Source organism: Phymastichus coffea, unplaced genomic scaffold, assembly GCF_024137745.1.
Source record: "Phymastichus coffea isolate CEN01 unplaced genomic scaffold, Cenicafe_Pcof_1.1 PCOF00070, whole genome shotgun sequence".
NCBI classification, from domain to species: Eukaryota; Metazoa; Arthropoda; class Insecta; order Hymenoptera; family Eulophidae; genus Phymastichus; species Phymastichus coffea.
The window spans coordinates 476333-496997 of NW_026706881.1; the positions used below are offsets into that span (position 1 = coordinate 476333).

General features: G+C 40.3%; 1 protein-coding gene across 9 annotated transcripts in view; it reads right to left on the reverse strand.

Moving 5' to 3' along the window:
• The window catches only part of LOC131667773 (neurocalcin homolog), a 173366-nt gene that overhangs the window by 34198 nt on the left and 118503 nt on the right, over nucleotides 1-20665 (reverse strand). For 5 of the 9 annotated variants that reach the window (XM_058941458.1, XM_058941459.1, XM_058941457.1 and 2 more), the window contains exons 4-5: nucleotides 14552-14694; nucleotides 2285-2428 (exon numbers count right to left, since the gene is read on the reverse strand). The exons of the other annotated variants lie outside the window; for them this stretch is intronic. In XM_058941458.1, the coding sequence (XP_058797441.1) occupies nucleotides 2285-2428; nucleotides 14552-14694 (287 nt within the window). The remainder of the gene's footprint in view (nucleotides 1-2284; nucleotides 2429-14551; nucleotides 14695-20665) is intronic. 9 annotated transcript variants of the gene reach the window in all.

Consider the following 20665-nt stretch of genomic DNA (forward strand, 5'->3'; position numbering starts at 1 on the left):
ATTTGACGCGGACTATCCGTCATATTGGCTTACTGGCGTGGTGCCAGACAATTTACCGGTTTATCGTAGTATGTGTCCGCTTCAGCCTCATCTTCGATAGGAGAACAAGAAAACTTCGCAGAGCGGCTTGGGAGAGGTGGCTTCGTGAAAAGTCTGACTTTAATACGACGTTTTTATTCAGGTTGACATTCTCTTTCGAGCGTATTCTACGCGTGCATATTGGCCCATGGCTTACGCCTGTGTTTTCTTTGAACACGGCTTGAAGTGCGCCTCGACGGATTTGCAATGAATAAGCAAGCGTTCATGAACTGGCGCCATCGAGGTTCAACTGAATATTCCCCACATATAGAAATTACAATGAGGTTTTCCCTAAGATAGACCAGATACAATCTCTTATTTGCATAACTTTTCACCGGAAAATTGTAGCTCTGATTGTTTTCGTCCCGTTGTACATGTCCATTCGACGTACAACGCTGACATGGGCGGCGTTAACTGAGAATTCGTACGAGTAGAACGAGAGCTTTCACGAGGACTTGCGAGCAAGCTTAATCGGCTGACCGCATTAGTTACAACATCAGGTAAGGAAATGAAAAATGATGGTCGAATTGAACAATAACAATTGTCCGATCCGCGAGGTTTCGACGGTAAACGCGAGTCTAATTAGATGCAATCAGTCACGTAGCCGATGAGGTATATAAAACGAATACAAGTATCGTGCGCATAACAAGGCGGCAGTGGTCATTTCGAAACGATCCACTGGCCGCGCATACTCCGAAGACTATTATCAAGTCTCTGCCGGAATTACGCGCGTGCAATGAGCGCGCATGAGTGGCTTGATTGTTATGCGGCTCGCATCGTCGACAAGTGGTGGATTCCCCGACCGATTCGCCAGGACTGTGCTATCGGTGTAGAAAGAGAAAAGAACCGAGAGCGAGGAAAAAATAAGAGTTGAAACGTCCGAAAGGAGTGCGGTCGATCGATGAGGCTTTGTAATTAATCCGCTGCAGCAGAATGACAGCGTTGTGGCATCGCTCGTCGCTTAGAAAAAGCAAAGCAAGCGTTTTTGACCCAATTCGTGCTCGCACAGCCAAGCAAGCGCACACACACAGCCTCGCGCGCATTAATGACCAACACTGAAATGCAAGCTTCTCTTTATCCTCCTCTCCAGCTCTTTGTCGTGCTTGCGCGCTAGCTTGTGGGTATTTTTTTCATGGGCGTGGCTTCCGTCGACGTGTCATTCTATTCCCGCTATCGTTTCGTTATCGTTTGGCTTTCTCTATTTTTTTTCTTCTCCCTCGCTGCATCTCCCGTTAAACTGACGTGGCTCTCTACTTTTTCCTCCTCCTCCTCCTCCCTGCGTCTACATAAATAAGCCAAACAACGCGACATACGTACGTCGGCTGCTTCGCTCCTTGCAGCCTATTCCCGCGCGGCTCGAATCTTTGTCGCCGTCGCGCATCAGATACGGATTTTCTTTGTGTCCCGGATATCCAAAGTGGATTTGCGAGCTCTGTTCGCATAGTACCCGCGATGCTGCATTGGCTGCACACAGTGCAATGAAATGTCGTAGACTGCGCTGGAGCCAGACTTCGGCTAACTCGACGAGTTGAAAATGTTGGTCGCATTCGTGCTCGCGGATGGCTCGCGACTCACCTAATGAACGAATTAGAAAACTTTCAGTGTGCGCGATCGTGAATTCGCGCAAAAATAAATCAGAAGTAGCAGCGCGTCCCGCGGCTTTCCAATTAGAGGCCGACTCGCCTAACTTTTACGTAAAGGGAATGTACAAAGTCTTAATGACTCCGCCTCCCGCGGCTAGTTTTGAATTTTTGAATTAATCATATACGAATGAATAGAAGTAGGTGACACTGATACGACGTCTTTATATCCTCGCAGAAGAATCATTAATTACTTGCCGAGCTCCGGGGAGTCGCGAAAAAAAAGAACCGCCCCACAAGAACAAAGAAAGAGGGTCAGGGAGCGGCGAAAGATATGGGAGGGCAAATCATCGTGATATACCTTGGACAATTTTACAGTCGAGCACGCGTAAGTAGAGTTCGACCCAAGATTCAAGACTTTTGGCCTTCCGGCACTTTTTCATCTTTAACTTGGAAAGTAAGACAAACGAAGCGGTACACCACTGAATCAATCACACTGAATCAACAAAAATGTACGAGAAAAAGCTTCTGCAGACAAGTAGTTGAATGCTGCACTCGCTCAAAGGGCATCTAATTTAATTAACATTAATTAATTTAATGAATAAAATAAAATAAAATAATCTTACCTTGAAGTCGATATAGCCGTTTTTATCCATGTCGAATGTGCGGAAAACATGGTCGCAGAACTCCTCGGCGTTCCCTGAGGGGAAGAACATTTTGTACATGTCGACGAACTTGGCGGGCGTGAGCCTGCCATTTGGACAGTCTTGCTGCAACAGATTAGCGGGATTTCCAATTAGATGCACGCATGTACATACGCAAACGTACACAAACGGGGCTAACTTTGTACTGCGATGCGACAATACGTAAACTCGGGGCCGAGTGGAGAATAAATTTCGCTCGAATGGCATTTTCGGCTATGCTGCAATCAGTCGCTCGGCCGAACTTCTGACAAATTCAATCCCATCATCGTCGTCAAGCACGTTGTAACAATCGGGCGTGCGCAGTTAATTTAACGCTATGTTGAGCAGTAATAAACTAACTGCCGCAAGCTGAGCCGCATTCGCAAAGTTCATCTATATTGTTTCGGAAATCATGCAGCCTCGTGCAGTTTACCAATTACCGAATAGCGCACGAGAGTGCACTAGTCATTTATTTTATTCGACAGATAGAAAACGACAATTGGCGCGCCATCAGACTATATCGTCCTATATGCGGTAAAGGCTAGGGCACACGTAGCTATTCGCCTGTGAAAATGACGTCGATATGGTAAAATAGTGGAATCAAGTTTTCGCGCGAGAGAGCCTGGGCGAATAAGGGTCGCGTATTGAATATCTTTGATAAGGGAGGAAGGGGAAAAAAGAAGAATGATCGAGAGAAGAAGCGGGATGGAATTTGCTCTCGCTAAAGACTCGATAACCAATATTGCCGTTTCTCCGACTCAATTCTCGCAGTGAACAGAAGCCGGACTTTCAAGACTATCACGCGTCAGATCTATGCGACAAGAAAGAGACCATCTCATGAAACGTCCAGAGCCAAACGTCGAGATCCGGAACGACGAGGACAGTAAAATGGATGGCTTGACGAGGGTCGCCTAAGTAAGCATGTACTTACAAATTGACCATGACTTTATAACTTTGCTTCAACAGTTATTTGTTGCCTCGTGCAACAAGAAAAAAAAACGCTGCCAACTGCATTGGTGAAATGTCCATTTTCTTGCGATAATATTATTTCCAAGAAATAAAGAGCAAAACCACTACAAATACTGACAGACCACATCTACATGGGCATACAGGCACACAGACATCGTCAAAAAATGTTATATTTGGAATCTATATAATACTTAACGCAAAATCTGCGAGCATTATGAAATTACATTCCTTATAAAAAAAAATATCAGTACAAAGGTTGTCTAGACGTCACAATAAATAACAACAAATGTTTTAATATAAAAAATAGATGCATCGTGGAATAAAACTAGAAATGACGCGTGACTTCGCAATAAATTTTGCGCGTACATGATAGTAAAATTTATTGCCAAAAGTGAGATAAAATTTTTAAATTAGTATTTTGAAAAGTTTGACTAAAAAATTTGGTTATTCTATGACGGATAAAAACGTGGGTGATCGTGTGCCAAAAATAAGATTACAGATATCTACATAGGTGAATTTAGAGCAACATTCGATCAAATTGCCTGAAGGTGAACGAATGGAAAGAGAGGAGAAAAAAAGCAGTAAAATTAGGTTAAGGCGAGCTAGCGCACATAGAGAGTACGTATAGCGTCTTGAGCTCGCGGTAGCAAAAATTATGTCCGTACGTAGCTGGTGGACGTGGCGAATCCTTGAAACCGAGGAAAAATATCGAGGCGATTTTGAGGGCGACCCCGGGACTTACGATCGTATTGCATGCATAGTGCACTCGTGTAAAGCGTTACTTTTTTCCTCTTGTATTTTTTTTTTCAAAAGCTTAAGGCGGCTGAACTTTTGCCGCGTACTTTTCATTACCACGCGCTGCCTCTTATTCAAACAAGTTGATAAAGCCAAAACTACCACAGCGTTTTTACAATTACTCTGCGCGTTTTATTTTATTATAGGCAACGAAGGAACAAGTATTTTTTTTAAACGCGTAAATCAACTGCTGAGGCAACATGGACAAACTTTATATATCCTTTAATCTGAATGAATTATTAATCGTACACTCATCAAGGTTGGTAATAAAAATCTATGTTTCAAGTTTATGCTTATAGATGCAAAATAAGTTTCGTTTGCAGTTGAATGCGCTTGCAGAAAACAAGAAATAATATGACATACAGTTTAATAAAAAAGTCGTTTGCATAAGCAAGCAGCTTTGCTATAGAGAGAGAATGAAATGAAGGTCAGGAAAGAGGGAATGTCATTGCGCGGTGGTCACACATACGTAGAGCAGCACCAAGGCATGCATTGCTGTGGTGGACCGAAAATGCCTCTAGGCGCTCTTAGCATGCACGCAGCTATCCCCTACTTAGCTACTGCACAAATGTCACGTATCTCATTCTCGCTTTTGTACTGCTTTTTTCCTTTCTTTTCTCTTAGCATAATTACATCGTCACCACCACGCAAATTGTATTTTTTATAAAACGTAAACTGTATAAGGAAAATTAAACTTGAAATGTTGCAGTAATAGCGTGCGATAAGAGGAACAATGAAACACGAGTTTGATTAGTGAGGTCGAAAGGCGCAACGTTTTTTCCAACGGCATTTGGGCACGTGAACAATCCATTAGCAGCATAAGGAATCGACAATTGCCGACTGATTTCTTATCCAATGATACGAGGTCCACTTAGACACGTGCTTATCAGCGATTAAAGTAATCGCATCTTCCGGTTCATCTAACTATCCTCATCCGGAACTGATTGACCGTTGGAGAAAGTTGCGCGAAATCTGAGCTTTAATTCGGCTCGCGGTGAGCAATGCCGAGACCGCGCGCCCCTTTGTTCCGTTGCGGCCGATCGATTGGATTTTTGCGCTCTAGAAACTGACTTTTTCTCTCTCGCAGCACGCAAATAGTTGCAAATTTTATCGCGGCAAAACACGCTCGCGCTTGCACTTGCATTTCTGTTTTTCCGAGACTCGAGTATTTTTCTGCAATTTCAGAGTTTGCCTACATTTTTCATCAGCTCGGCAGCTTCGAAAGCGCGCTGCGCGGATCGTTCTCCCGCTTAATTTGTCTATTGATTCGCATTTTAATTAATGCGATGGCCACTCTGTTTGCAGGCTGAGTTGACGGTCGAATAAGCTGAATTGACTCCTTTATTTTTTCAATTTAAACATACAGATAAGTTGCCGGGTGAGTTTTTAATTAGCGTAAACGATTAAAGCAAATTCGTTTGAGCTTTTAGATAATCCATCGAGCAGGCGAAAGTTTTTCCAAGGATGAAAAAAAAAAATGGAGAGTAGAAATACCCTTCCAGTCGAAACAGATAATTTCTCTGTTCACTCGATAAAATCACTCCCAAAGACTCCTAGGACTGGATAAGAGGAAGCCGGGTCCCTGTCTCTCTCACTTACTCTTTCTCATTCTCTGTCTCTCTCTCTCTTTCAATCTCTCTCTCGCTCTCTCTCACTCTGTCTCTCTCCGTTGGTTGCCTTGCGGCGCTCGAAAGTACGGCAACAGAGAGAAACGTGAGAAGAAATTCATTCGAGAATTGACTAACCAAGAGCTTACCCTTTTAGCAAATATTTCAGAGCTATCGAAGCCCGGAAAAACAAAACTAACGTTACTGAGATGACGGAGAAGGAATAGTACAAGATAATGCCACACAATATTTTATCGATTCACAGCATGAACGCACCCTAGTCTAAGAGCTAAAGGGGGTTTCATGGTCGATGTAGATAACATGCTCCACCCAAGTGCATTTTATTTATTTTGAGTTATTCCGAACACGAATTTCGAGAGTGGCTTGCTCAGCTATTAACAATCATCAACTTACAAATATTTTGAAAACGGCATTTTCCGTCTCATAAAAAATCCATAGAGTTTTTCAGGCCCGAAAAATAATGGATAGAACTTGAGATATTGGAATTTGAATTAAATGGTTCAGACGACAGCTTACGTTGCTTATTCGCGTTCGCGCTGCTTATGCCACGTTATCGCTTCAATCTCAACACCTCACATCCTATTCAACATTTCTCAATTCTGAAAGAACCAACGCATCCGTGATTATGTAGAAAATGCATGGCATATTTTCAAATTTTGCCGAGGTGATTCTTTTGCGCAATATGCACGCATATCTTCATCATTCGCCGGGGAATCTCGCGGATATGTAGGCTCTACTTGCTTTCACAGGCGCCGACGAAGGACAAAACCGTCCAATTTGCCTTAAAACAGTCAAAGCTCCATTGGTGCGCGAGCACGCGATCAATCGGTGATCATTTGTGCAAGCGCTCCTCACGTTCAGTCTCAACTATGCGATGGTCCAAAGTGATTTTTTCTTCGCGACGCGGCTTCTTCCCATCTGTCCTCTCGACTTTTTCCATTAAAATCTTCGTCGGCTTTTTTCAAGTAGTTTCCAAACGACCTTCTTTTCTCAGATGAAAAATATGTACACCTGGACTTGTCTCGGTTAGCGCGAATACCTATAATTTTATTACGATGATATAATTTTCGAGGTCGCTTCGTAGAACTCGATAAAAATGGATATATACGATATTTCCGCGCTGGAAATTCCATCGTACAGCTAACAAACAAGATTGTGTACAGGCGTATGTATGGAAAAGCAGCATAATAGCACGAACGAGAGTAAACGCGCGAGGGGTATGAGTATGTTGCACACGAGGCACGCAACAAGAGCAGAAGGAAGCTGAATGTATCGATCGCGCACGCGCGGGGCACATCGCGATATTAGCTTAGGATATTCTGCAAAATCTCGGACCGGATAATATTGCCGGACCAACACGAGTGTCTCTTTTGCTGCAGCAGCGCTGATTCGATATTGCATCAGGTACTTTTTCGCTTTCTATTGCTCATAAAAATATTACATCCTCAAAATATACCGTGGAGCGTAATTCAAAGCAACTTTGCCGAGAAATCGAATTTAACACGAGGTCGATAAACTGTGGTGAACGTTCACGCGATCATTCGTACGATGCGTAGATTGAGGTTCTAATGACAGTACTATTCAATTAGTGACGTGCAATATCACTGAAATAATAAAAGTTTTGTTCAGCACGGCACAGTTGAATTGTATTTCAATTTGGAAGTCCACAGCTATGAGCTCGTCGCGCAAAACTAATTAATTAGCCCTGACAAAGTGAGCATTGAAATCTAGCTAAAACGTCAAGGTGGTCGAGCTTCAAAGAACACTGCTATTACGCGCGCGCAAGATAGATCGAGGCTTTTTGGAATTGGACGCACAAGAAACTAGAGACCCCATTTCAAATTCAATGAGCCACGAGAGAGAAAGCCAATGTTTTTTAATTTTTTTTCGTTAAAGGAGAGTGGTTTTACTTGTTTCTCATGTGCCCGAGCTTTTCATTAACAGCAAGCGTTCTCAGTGGCATTAATTCAGCATTAATCTCTCTTGTTTATTGACACACCCGCTCCATACTTACAGAACCCGAGGCACTTAACGCTGCTGCACGTGTTGGCAAATGTACCTTCGTTTGATGTTACTGGCATGCGCTAGCTCTACATTATCAAGTTTATTCAAAGGTCTGTTAATGCGATAGACGCTCGCCGGATTGGTTCGTTATGCATTTATTTGGAATCTGCTGAACTTGTAAATTAACTGCCACAACATTTTCCATATAAAGAGCTAAAGTTGCGCTCGTGCCATTCAAGCCTTGTTGCGTTTCTAATTTAACACGCAGAGCGAGTTTCTCCAGCCTACTATATACTATAGCGTTCACCTAATTATAGAGCTAAGCTGAATGCGCGCAGACCGCCTCGATCTCATTACGAAGCCGAAAGACACGAAATTTCGCAGCGTACGAGCGCATACACGTGTGTAGCCAACGCAGTGGCTCCTCGTGTTCGCAAACTGCCTGTGGCGAGCGTCTAAACTTTGACGCCTCGAGGAATTTGCGACCACGTGTAGACTAAAAAAAAGACTGCTAGTACGCCGTATTGTTAATTAGTAAAGTCTGTGTGCTGCTCGATGCAATTTCTTAATGAATTTTTCGATACTACGTGCGCGAAGTGCGTCTTTCCCACGCGCTCGGCAGAAAACATGCGTTGAAAATCGCACTTTCCACACGTCGTATCAATAAATACGGTACGGCGCACATGTTCGGGAAAGAGTTTCTCGCTTCGCTCGGTCGTAAATGCCACACGAGACAACAATCTGTTTTCTCGCACTTGTATCTTAATGTACTATTATCTATACTGTTACGTTCACGCGACACAGTCACAGAAGCTCTTTATCTTGAAACTTTTTGACGAAACTCCTTCAAATTTACTATTGAATCTTTATTTTACAATTGTCATTCAAGTGGAATGTCGTTGCCGTAATAGTCAAATTTCCAAAATTGCCCGGGTGTTTTATAGCACTCGGTAGCTATAACGTATTCCTTGTCGATGAGGCCAGTTGCATCAAGACACAGGCCACTTTGTACGTGCACTATCGTTCCATCCTACAAATTAATATGCAATGCATTTGTTATCAATGAATTTGCATTTGCAGATTGCGAGCGATTTTTCTCTATACATCACGTAATTTCCATCTTTTCTGCTCCGTGTATTTTCCACACGGGACCATCTTTACGACAAAAGTGTCCTTCATAACGGTTGCACACATATCGTCTTTTCTCAATGTCTCCGAATCAGTTATGGAGAAATACTGAGGAAAATACAATAAAAACAAGTGATTGTTTGAGTACATTGATTGTTATGCGCGATTGAATACCTGACTCGGCGTGAGATTCTCTTGGCATTTATTTACACTTGCATTGTAAGGCCGCTCCACGTCGTGATCAAGGCTGTCCAGGCACAAATTTCTGTCACGCAAACGTGCTCGCCCGAAAACTTGTACATTTTCGTCAGGTACGAACTTTTCCGGATAGATATTCTGCAAATACCACTTGAAGCTCTTGCATTCAAGTTGTTCGCGCAACTTTATTCGCTCGCTCAAGTCGCCGGTCAGTGTTGTATTGTCCTAATGATAACATGATTTTCGAGACACTTTGCTATACTCGTAAGTGTTATATTTAAAAGTACCTTGTATTCACTGTGGTGTAGGAAAAAAAGTCTCTTGTACTCATCCATCCAAACGTGAGCTACTCTTGCCGTGTTAATTAGGTAAGTGTTCTTATTACTTGGAAACTGATACGGGAAAAATGGCCTGAATATATGCCCAACTCGCGAACAAGGTATTATTTCAAGGCTTCCTCCGCATTGCCATATCTTGAACAATTAGCATTAAATTTCGTAATCACATAATATACATGAGTCGTTTGTTTACGAAACTTACTCTGAACGATATCTCTAGATTTTCGCCACCCCAACCGTTCATTTTATTATCGTAACTGCCAACCTCCCAAAAGTATTTTCTGTCAATGGCAAACAGCCCTCCAGCCATGGTTGGTGTTTTTATTGGAGAAATCGCAGATGTTCGTGATCGAATTTCACTTTCTTGCATTTCCATCCAAATGAAATCTCCTTGCCACATAAATCCACCAACGAAAAAGGTCGTCCGTGCGTTATGTTCGTATGCTAAAGTTTTTTCCGATATTTCGTCAATTATCGGAATAGCAACGACGTTACGGTTCTCTTTTATTCTTTGCAGCAAGGGAGGTAACCTAAAATATTCGTGTTTCCGATGACTTTACGACAAAAAGAAATATATATTGGCAATATTATCCAGCACAATTGAGAGGAATGAAAATTTACCAGCCTTTTGTAACTTCGCAGTGAGCATCGAGGAAGAACAATACATCACCAGTTGCGTTTCTCGCGCCTTCCAAACGCGCTTTGATCAAGCCTTGACGCCCGTGTAAACGTAATAATCTTACTTTGTTTGCTAAACGCGTACGAATGTAATAGTCTAGTAAACCCTTCAAGTCCTCTGTCAATTGGCAAAGTGAAAAGCTCATAGTAGTAAATAATAGAACGGTAAACGTCGATGAAAAATATTCTATATACCTTCGTCACTAGCGTCATCCACCAAAATAATTTCTTTCAGATGATTCGGGGAGGTTTCATTTAAAATACTATATACAGTTCGTAAAAGTACACTCCAAGCTTCATTGTAGAAAATTATAACTACGCTGACTGTAGATAAAATCGTGTCGTAATTCACATCTTTGCATCTAAAATGTTGTTATAGTACGAATGAAAATATAATGGGAAATCTCTTTTCGACGACATTACTTACAAAGGGTTTCTCACGTCAGGCAACTTTCTTTGCAATGGTATTTTCTGAGACACCAATAGATTGATTGCCTTTTTTTCGAATATCTTCTTTGCGCTCAACGTTTCATTTTCTGATAAATATACCGGCTTTCCTAAATCACCGTTGCTTGGTAATGCACCACTTGATTGTTTGTGCAACAACTTCTCATACCTTTATCAATATTAATACAATATAATCCGAACTAAATCGAAGTAAACACTCTGCTGAATCATACCTATCGTTGTAAGGGTAAGCGATGGCGTGATGATTTTTATGTAGTTTCCTTGCTACGCTGAGTATTTTAACTAAAAGTGCAACGATAATAAAAACTAAAACCAGTTGAAGAATATTTCTTCGTTTGAATCTCATTTTCAAATAAACTGGGCGAAAATCCAGAGAACACTGAGTTTCTAAGCGTCAACTTAGTGCCAGCTATTATTTGAACAGTTGTTTGCTGTGATAACGATATAATCATAACAAGTATTTGATGAAGCTATTGAGTTTGATTTGAGTAAATTTAGTTGCTAGGCATTAGTATTTTTATAATTTTCCAGTCCTAAGAAAAAGACGAGATGAGATATAATATTGTTATAAGTTGCTCCTCAGATATCAAACGCGTTAAAAACAATAAGAGTTGCTAGGTGATTTTATTGTTCTCTTCAACTGTTTGTTAGGTGAATCTGGTGATCGATACGAGATAGACTCGCTTACTCTGTTTTTCGAAGTTTCGTACGCGAAACGCGCATGGCGATTTCATGTGCGCTTTGCACCGTAACTAACGCGATAACCGCAAGGATCTGTCACCGTGTCTGGAAAAATAGCGCGCTCACTGATGCGACTACTTTTCCAGACGAGAAGCTGGAAAAACTTCCACAAATTACTGCTAAGGTTACTATTACCGACGCTGCCGGTATGGTATTACTCTTGGTGCTACTCAAAATTCTAGTTAACAACATTAAGCAGATACCTTAAACCTTACAACTTCTGATTTGATCCTCTTTGATAGATAGATCATTCACTTGGTGAATCGCGCTCTGTGGTTGATGACTCGCACTTAGCGGCTGATGCAAACGTGTCCACAAATTGTCGTGTTATTTATAATATTGCGTGAGTGTGAGTGAACAATATTCATGACATAATTGCTTATCAGTTTTCACATTTGAATTCTTAGTAAAGCAAAAAGTAATAATTGTACGTATAAATGTATGCAATCTATTTAAATAAGTGATTGAAAACTGAAAAACTGCTGATCAATACACAAGCGAATCAATACGATGGAAAACCGATTAATTGAGTTTGAAGTGCTTATTGTGACACGTTATTTTTAGACTTGCTTGCGAAATTGTGTTGACGCATGAGTCTTCTGTGCGCTCATAGACAACGTAATGGCACGTTGATAACGAGGAGGAAAGAATTAAAGGTTGCAGCGAGATGGCTTTACTTGTAACTCGTAGGTGTACGTACGTTATGCTGTCGATGATCGCCAAGGGGAATAGATGTTCGTTGTAAATAAATTTCATTGAGCGCGTCCGAGTGCAAATATTGCCGTAGCTTGTGCTGTCTCTCGGCGAATGGAGAAACTTTTGTGCTTCGGAGTGACAGTGACAAGGGTGCCTCGGGGTCAAGTTGGATGATTAAATGCTTGCGTAATCGCTGTTCTGCGACGAACTACATAACCTTACGTAAACGAGTTTGTAGTCATTTTTTATGAAAAATTTCTAACGAACTTGCGTTTCTCAATAAACGCAAAATTTACGCTGAGAAAAGAATAACGTCTCATTGAACTATACAGTCGCGTTTATTTGTAATGTCAACTCGAAGGAAATATCAACATGTAGAAGCATTGAATTGGAAAGCAGGAAGTGACATTTTCGAAAACAAGTTCTTCGTGAAATGTTATTTGACTTTACACGCGCACATACGTATGTATGTGTGAGAAGCTGAAAAGTCAAAGTGGTGGTGTTCCTCCGGCATCTGCTCTCACGTTAGAGAGTTGGAAGAGGTTTCCTCGAGCGAAAGTACGCGGGAAACTGAGCAGGGATGGAGTCGTCTTTTCACAAGATTAAACCATCCAGCCAGATACTCGCAGCTGGTTGGCCAAGGATAAAGTAAATTTTCTCACTTTATCCAATGCATTAGCCGTGTAATTTCGTAGGTGCCACCCTACCTGAAACCTGCAACAGAATTATTTTGCAAACAACCTCAGCGTACCAATCGTCTACTTTCGTAACCTTATTTACACTATGCCTCGCTTGCAATTATGTCAACGTTGTCACAGATTAAATTCCAATGTCGTGTATAGCTTTTAATTCTGTACATTAAACTCCGCGAATAAAGCGGTGACATTGACGAATGAGAGTCACCTCTATAGAACGTACTATTTACGCTCTTTTGCAATGTACAGCATGAGTTAGGAGAAGCCGCTGCGATCCTAGAAATTGAGTTCTTCAGTCAGTATAGATGTACGTATGTAATCGTTAACTCTCACAGATTTCACGAACGTGGTTAAGTGTCGCTATAACAATATATACCATTAGTCACGTTACGAAGATTTGATTATGAAATTGTCGAAGTAGTGATGTTTTTATCACCCATACTCTTTAACTTTTAACTCTATGTATTAGGCGTAACTTTTTGCTTATAAAAGGAGAGTATCAAGAATAATAATAATAATATGCTTTCATCCGTATATTTTCTATCCTCATCGAGGGACTTAAAAGTCATTATTTATACACAAAACTCAACAGGATGTACATACTTCTCTTGAAAACCATTTCATATTTTATTAAGAAAAAGAGACCATCAAAAACACATGCTTTTTTTTAAGTTTAAAGCTTAATATGAATACTTGTACGTGAAATTGAACGAAAACAAACAAACAAATGAATGTTATTTAATCTGGTAAAATCCCTAATAATCTTATCAAAACGGCATGACGAGAGAGGAGGTATTACAGTTGGAACTTTTGAAAGTTGCAGAATGGTGACCTCGCTGCTGCACAATAGTCAAAGTTATATTAATAATGCGAAAAAAACAATGTTTGAATCGGCATTGTTTTCGAGTAAGAATAGCGCGCGGGCAGAACAATGTGTTACACGGGTGGAGAGTTACAAGGCAACGCATCTGCAGCTGCAACAATGTGCACTGACTCTGGTTATTTTCGTGATATTGTAGGGAAAAGTATTTGTGAAAAATAGGGGGAAGGGTGATAAAGGCTGCAATGACGAGAGGAGGATAGAAAGGAGAAAGAGCGAAGAAAGAAGGCGAGCTGTAATATTGCAAATTCATTTGCGTTCCATCAGGCGGCAGCATTGCTGGACATTAAGATAAGCAAGCTCGCGCAGCGAGTCGAAAAGTGTAGGGAAAGAAGGAGGCGGAAGGAGGGGGGGATCCGATAAAGAGACAAGTTTACGCAGATGGAGATAGTCTTCGGAGAGTACGCAGGAAGAAAAATCGAAAAAAGACAGTCGCAAGCTATGCGGAGAGAAAAAGAGCTGTAAGGAAGATAGCTATGTGCTCTGAAAGCACTTGAATGCCAGCTCGTCCCACTTTGCCCGCTCCGCTACAATAACAGCTCTGCGTGCCACGCCAAATGTAAAAGCGCCATCCCCGCTCTCTAAGCCTCCCATCCCTTCCTCTGTTTACCTAGCACCAACGCGATTTCGCAGCAGCTCACGTTATGTTCGCTCGGTTTGCCTAACTTTTTTTTTCGGTGATTTGTTCTACTTTGTTTTCAGGTGCTCTCTTTTTTTCTGCGCATTGTACTTATCACTGACTGCCAATTGTGCCTTTCCGATGAATTTTTTTTACCTTCATTTTCGCTGTTTCTTATTTTTCTTTTTCTTTATAATAACTCAATAAAACACGACCCTGCCAGACGAGAATACTTATCAAGCGTAGCGCGAGTTATAAATTTGGAATGATTTTAAATTGTTTGGTCTGATTGCAGCAGCCGGTATAAGCCTCTGGCGCATTCGAGGAGAAAAGAAGTGAATCTAGTACAAAAGAAATAACGGGTGTGACTTACTTTGAATCCTTTGTACCATTCTTTGATGGTGGCCTCGTCGTATCTCGTGTGGGACTTTAGGAAGTCCATGTCTTCTTTGCTTAGCTTGTCCTTGCTCCCGAAGCAGCCCATTTTTGTGTGTGTATGTGTGTGTGCCGGTATTGCTGCAACAAAAACACACCGACCTTATTTTTACGTGTGTAGTTGTTCTTCCCTTTGCGTAGCCCAAGAGCTCTTTTGCAATAAAACTTGCTGAAACGCAAGTCATTCGCGAGCGTATGAAGCTGCAATTCGAAGGTAGTTTTTGTCTTCGATGCAAAGAGCAAAATTCAGAGCTTATTAGTTTTAACAAAGGTTCAGTGAGCAAGAGTCTTACAGCAAAATATCTCTCTACTCTACGTATTACTCAAAAGAAAGCAAATATGCAACGACAGGCAGGTCGGTCATTCCGCTTGGCTCGCCTCGTAAATTCTTGACACGCGCGAGACGTGCCACTATTTTTCGTATTTACTTAGCCTCCAAGATGGCGCAAGCCTCTTAACAGAAACTGCAATCTCTGTTCTCTCCTTTTCTCGCTCGCTCGACAATGTTTTTATCATTTCGATTCCGCGCGCAATCTCTATACTGCCACTGCTTTGTTCGGGTCTATGGCACTTTCCTCAAATCGTAAAAGCTACTTCTGCCAATGTATAGCTAGCTGCGGCAATAAAAATAAAATAGGCAGACCCTGTATATTTTTCCTTTTTATGGCCCGGAACAACTTGCTTCTTTTTTCAATTCTCCAACACAAACAACTGCCCGATTCATCCCACTCCCCATTCTCAATTATTTAATACGCCTCCACTTGTCAAATGGTTCGATTTACCTCTTACATACGCCCTAAGATGTATTTTATTTGATATAGCCATTGATATGTATGAGATTCTATTTGTCACGGTCTACACCCCCTTCTACGATACGTGCGAACGTTTTTCAGTTAAGAAGCACATTTTCTAGCTTATACGTGGGTATTTGCATTCCATATGAAGTGAACAGCGGGGTACTGCCTTTGTCAACAGACAAATTGAGAGCAAACATAAGTATTGGATTTGTTATCTTATACGTTGATTACAAAACAATTGCAGCTAGGCACATCTCGTAAAAAAACAAAACTCTGTCAATTATTGTCGCTAACGTTCATAGAAACTCGGCAAGTCTTTTTTAATGACGAAATCGAGAATAGAACAAAAAATAAGCGAAGTAACGAGAAAAAAAAATCAATAATAATACAATCAAGCGCGTATTGGAAGTTCTCGGTATAGAACGCAACTTGTAAATGGAATAGTCGCACATAGCTAGGATAGAAAGAGGACGAAACAAAAGGGGTGGTGGGGTGGTTGCGCAGTATACGGAAAAAGACAAGAGCCACCTGTTTGCCGTCATCGACACAATTGTGTGACGTCGTCGCGTCGCGTTTTCGAGTCGAGAGGTCGATAATCGGCGGCTCAATTTTCTGGCCACATATATACATGTATGAAGGCGCGTCGTTGGACATCAACAGGGGGAGTGTGGTCATGTCATTGTGCAAGACTCGTCGTCGCGAGAAAGTGCGCGCGTGTGGTGATGCTGTGGCTTTTGCGGTGGCCATCGACCGCCCGATTTTCCTCGCCAAACTTGCCTTCGCATATCGCTGCTACTATCACACTAAACTTATAGCTGACCCCTACTCTACTATTCTTTTATAACTAGATAACCTGGCTATCAAGTTGTATGTTTCTCCATGTGCAAAAACAAATGATGCAATTTAAAAAACATTACGAACATCGATATTTACCGTTCAATAAAAATGCAATTGGCTTTTGTCATTTGACAAAGATCAATGAACTTTTAGTTACTTTAAGATATATCGGAAAGTATGTACTTAACTAACGCGCAAAGCGATCTCCACGCAGATAAATAGTAACTGTCATACACAAGGTGAGGCTCGTTTTGCCTTCACAACGGAAGAAGTTTGAATGGCCATTCTAGACGTCTGTCTAGCTACTCGCCTGCCAAGACGCCGGCTGTATTGCAACTGCGAGAAGGAAAATATCTCCGGAAACAAACACAGTACTAATTGGTTAGACGTGGGCATAGTTCGTAACTACGTGGTTCCTGGATCGAGAGGGACTGATCTGTTGCCGTTTGGACAGTAATGTCGGAGACCTGAAGGCACTTCACAAGATATACCATGCATACCCTCGCATAATCCTTGTCGAAGCATCGCTGGCCGCAGAGTCGACGTCGCAGAGTTGCGCACACGTAAAATATGCTTCACATGAATATATCGTTCACGTAGTTAACGATGCGACACAAGTTGTGCGCCAAATGCGATGACAAAATACGTACATGCACGCGTACGTAGTGAAGGCGAACGTGCTTCTCGTAACACAACGCAAACAGACAACGAGCAGAAACTTCGATTCGCGACACTGGGGCGTAAAGAGAATAAAAAATCTTACGATTTTCCAAGAGGAAGGAAAGAGGAAAGGCCCTTATCTTTAGAACCTTGTTGTGGATGTTCAATTTAACGCAGCGAAAGGGAAGCACAAATCGGTTATAACTCTCACGGACTCTGTTATCTGTTATCCGTACTGAGGAAACCTTTTTTCGTTGATGACCAGAGGCGCTGTGTTGAGAATTCCGGTTTCTGAAATTTCGGGCTTTTCCGAACAAGTCAAGATGTAAAATTGAGGTCCAGCCATTGGTTAAAGCTTAAGGCGGGTTTCCAGGTAGAGGAAAGTGAAGGAACATGAATCATCTAGACTTTTCGCAAGCCATTTAATTAGTAAACACTTTTAAAAATTTTTGAAATAGGCAATCGCATTTGCAAATCTTCTAATTTCAAATCCAGTGATTCATTTTTTTTCTAAAACATTTTGAAAGATCGAAAACTTTTATTTTATAAAAAGAACCGAAAATGAGTTTTTTTAAAGATAGGGGTAATACAGATCACCCAAAATAAATGTTTCTTACAGTATCGTCTATTTCTTTTTATCTGTGATAGAACCAGTAGTTGTGAGAACAGCGTTAATCGATATCTATAACTATAATATTGAATTTTTTTCACTCTACTTTGGCATCTATATAATTAACTGAATTGTATTTTAGAAAAAATATACAAGCAATCACTAAAACTAATAATTTATTACTAAATCACCTTATTGAATGCATAAAAAATATATACAACATTAACTGAGTGAATTAGCTACTTACGCACATGACATGGCGCGGCACAGCGCGTCGCGTCGTATGCGGCCGTTGCGCTTATTATGCGACCGCGCATGAAAAACGGCTATATAATATTTTTACAACGTTCATCTTAGAGGCATCAAAATTTTTATTTTGTGATGTAGAATAACACGATATTATGGTATATATGATATTGCTTGGTGTTTATAGCTAAAAAGTCTTCTAAGCAATTGATATTACTATTTTGCAATTAAATATTCAACTTTCGAGAGCTGTAATATTGCTCTAAATTATTTAAATGATACACGAGTTAGCTCGTTTTGAAAAACAAAGTATTTTCTTAAAGATTAAACATTTAAGTTGCATTATTGGAAGCCGAGATATAAACGATCTAATGGAAAAAGAGTGTATTTACATTATTTTTGCACTAATTTGTATGTAGCTTTGCATTTAATTAATATTTTTTTAATTAAAAATGGAAAACGTTTAAATTGAAAATTCCACTCAATTTTTTTCATTGGAACTTTGCCGTGTGTTATAGATAAATAAAAAGTTACTTGCATTTAAGTAATTACATAGTTAATAACAAAATAACTGACGAGTTTTAAGTTTGACATCCTCGAAAAATCGATTTTCTGTATCAAAAAGTATTAATATCAACAAAGTTATTGAGGGAAGGTAGAAATGGTTACAGAAAGTGTTGCCAACTCCCAGACAATCGTGACGTGATAAAAGTTAGTAGCGGTCTGCACTTGCCCTCATTTTGAATTACCCTTGTAATTTGAAGTGCAAAGGACTTAATGAAGCAAAGAAATATAGTACAATTGAATGTAATGAATTTTTTTGGCGACCCACATTACCTAAAGCATTGGTAGTCCGTACTTCACTGAAAATATTTTTTTACTTAAAAAAGTATAGAAAAGCTTCATATCGATGAAAAATAATTTTGAAAATACGGTATTGATTTATCAGTAACTGAATAAAGTAAGGAAAAAATATCGAAATTGAATAAATAGCTTACACATATGTTATGTAGGTGGAATAATAATTAAAAAACAATGGTGACGAATAATGCAAAAATTTCAAAAGCCTATAAAAATGTTAGAACCCAGAAGATGATTAAAATATTATGGAATACGGTGTGGAGTAACTAATGAACATAGTAAAAACAACCTCGGCGGCCTGAATCTTCATAAATAATAGGTGATCCATCTTACTCGCAGGGTTCATATTCCCCCACTCTCCTCTACTGCCTATAAGTCTCCTGAATATATTTTCTACAGATACGATGTGAATGATTCAAAGTATAATAAAATTTAAATTTTCATGCCTTCTTCACCCTCAATTTTTGCCCTCGAATTAATTTTGATACTAGATGTCGACAAGTCTATTTTTTTATATTGAAGGAAGGAGGAAAGAACTTTTGAGCTGGCTGTTTTCATAAATATGTAAAAAAAAGAACGCAAAGTTTGTAAAATAGAAATTGAAAGGTGCGTAAGATAATGATACAGAACAAAACATATAGGTATTTACAAAGCGCCCACACATGGTGGGACAAACAAGCTCGCTAAAGTTCATTGATCAGTTTGCAATCCATTGGAAAATAAAGTGAACACGATTGAGATGCAGGAGGGTCAGACGTGCAACAAGACAAGAGCGCAGTTGGCAGCGAAGAGAGTCCCTGAAGAGCGTTTGGGAAAGCAAACGAAGCAAAGGTACAGCATGGGAACTTAAACCATTTATTATCAAGTCTGCCGGAAGAACGTCAGTATACAGTGTGATCCAACACGACATCGCAATAAAGAATGCAAACAAAACGGACGTCGCTCACGCCTATAGATGAGTCCGAGTAAAGAAGCTTTCATTCTATTCGCTACAGCATGCCTATTGTCCGCGGTGCTGTCGCGCACTAGCGCTGACGCAACGGCTTCGGGAACAAGTCGCTCGACAATGCTCACAATGCGCCTGCTGCCGCGCTTCATACTTTCGCCCGTCACTCTCCTTCCTCGCTACAACTCTCTGTATATCCATCGAACATTATTTTGCCATATCGCACGGTACTTAGGCCAAAAACGTCAGTCCAAACTTGCGACAAATTCTGCTAGGGTAGCTTTATTTCTTATCACTTACTGGCGCAAAATTTGTCAACTCCAGAATTAAAGCCTATTTCTCATTTTTAAATATCTCAATCTGAATGAAAATCATCTTTAGATCAACGTTGAGGACATTATAATAAAAATTACCCTTTACATTTGATTTATATTTATTATTGTTAAATAGCTCTGCCAACTAAAATAAAAGTAATTTTCGTGGAAATACTCGGAATAAGTAGTTTTGAGACATATATAAAGTAAACTTTCTCAAGTATAAACTTTTCCATGCTTTAGTATTAGTACTAGTTACGCTGACGTCGCGGCTGTTTACAAACAGAGAATTCCTCAATTAGACTTGAGCTAAACTAAAATACCAAGTAGCTTAGCAGTCACTTTGATATCAGTAAGCAGCGAGCAGCGTCAGCATGAGCCAATAGTGTATTTTTCTCACGAATAATTTTGGAAATGTTGCGATAAATTAAAATGCCAAGTGTTAAATTAAAGTGTTTAATTAAAGAAGGACAATATGACAAAAATATAGGTTTCCTTGTGAAACACAAATAATACTTAGTAGAAAGAAAAGTAAGTATTTTCGCAGACCAGGAAGTTTTGAAGAATTTATTCAAAGTATGTAACGACAATTTTTCTCTGTCTAAACTGCAATATTCTGCAAGCATTTGCACATCATGTCGTTTGGCATTGCAAAAGCGAGATAGATGCGTTGTGTGTGTGTGTGTAAATGCCAATAATATTTATATAAACGGTTCTATTGCAATGTTTTGCTTTATTTTTATTTCTATTGAATGACTCATATTTTTTGGTAAAGATTCGA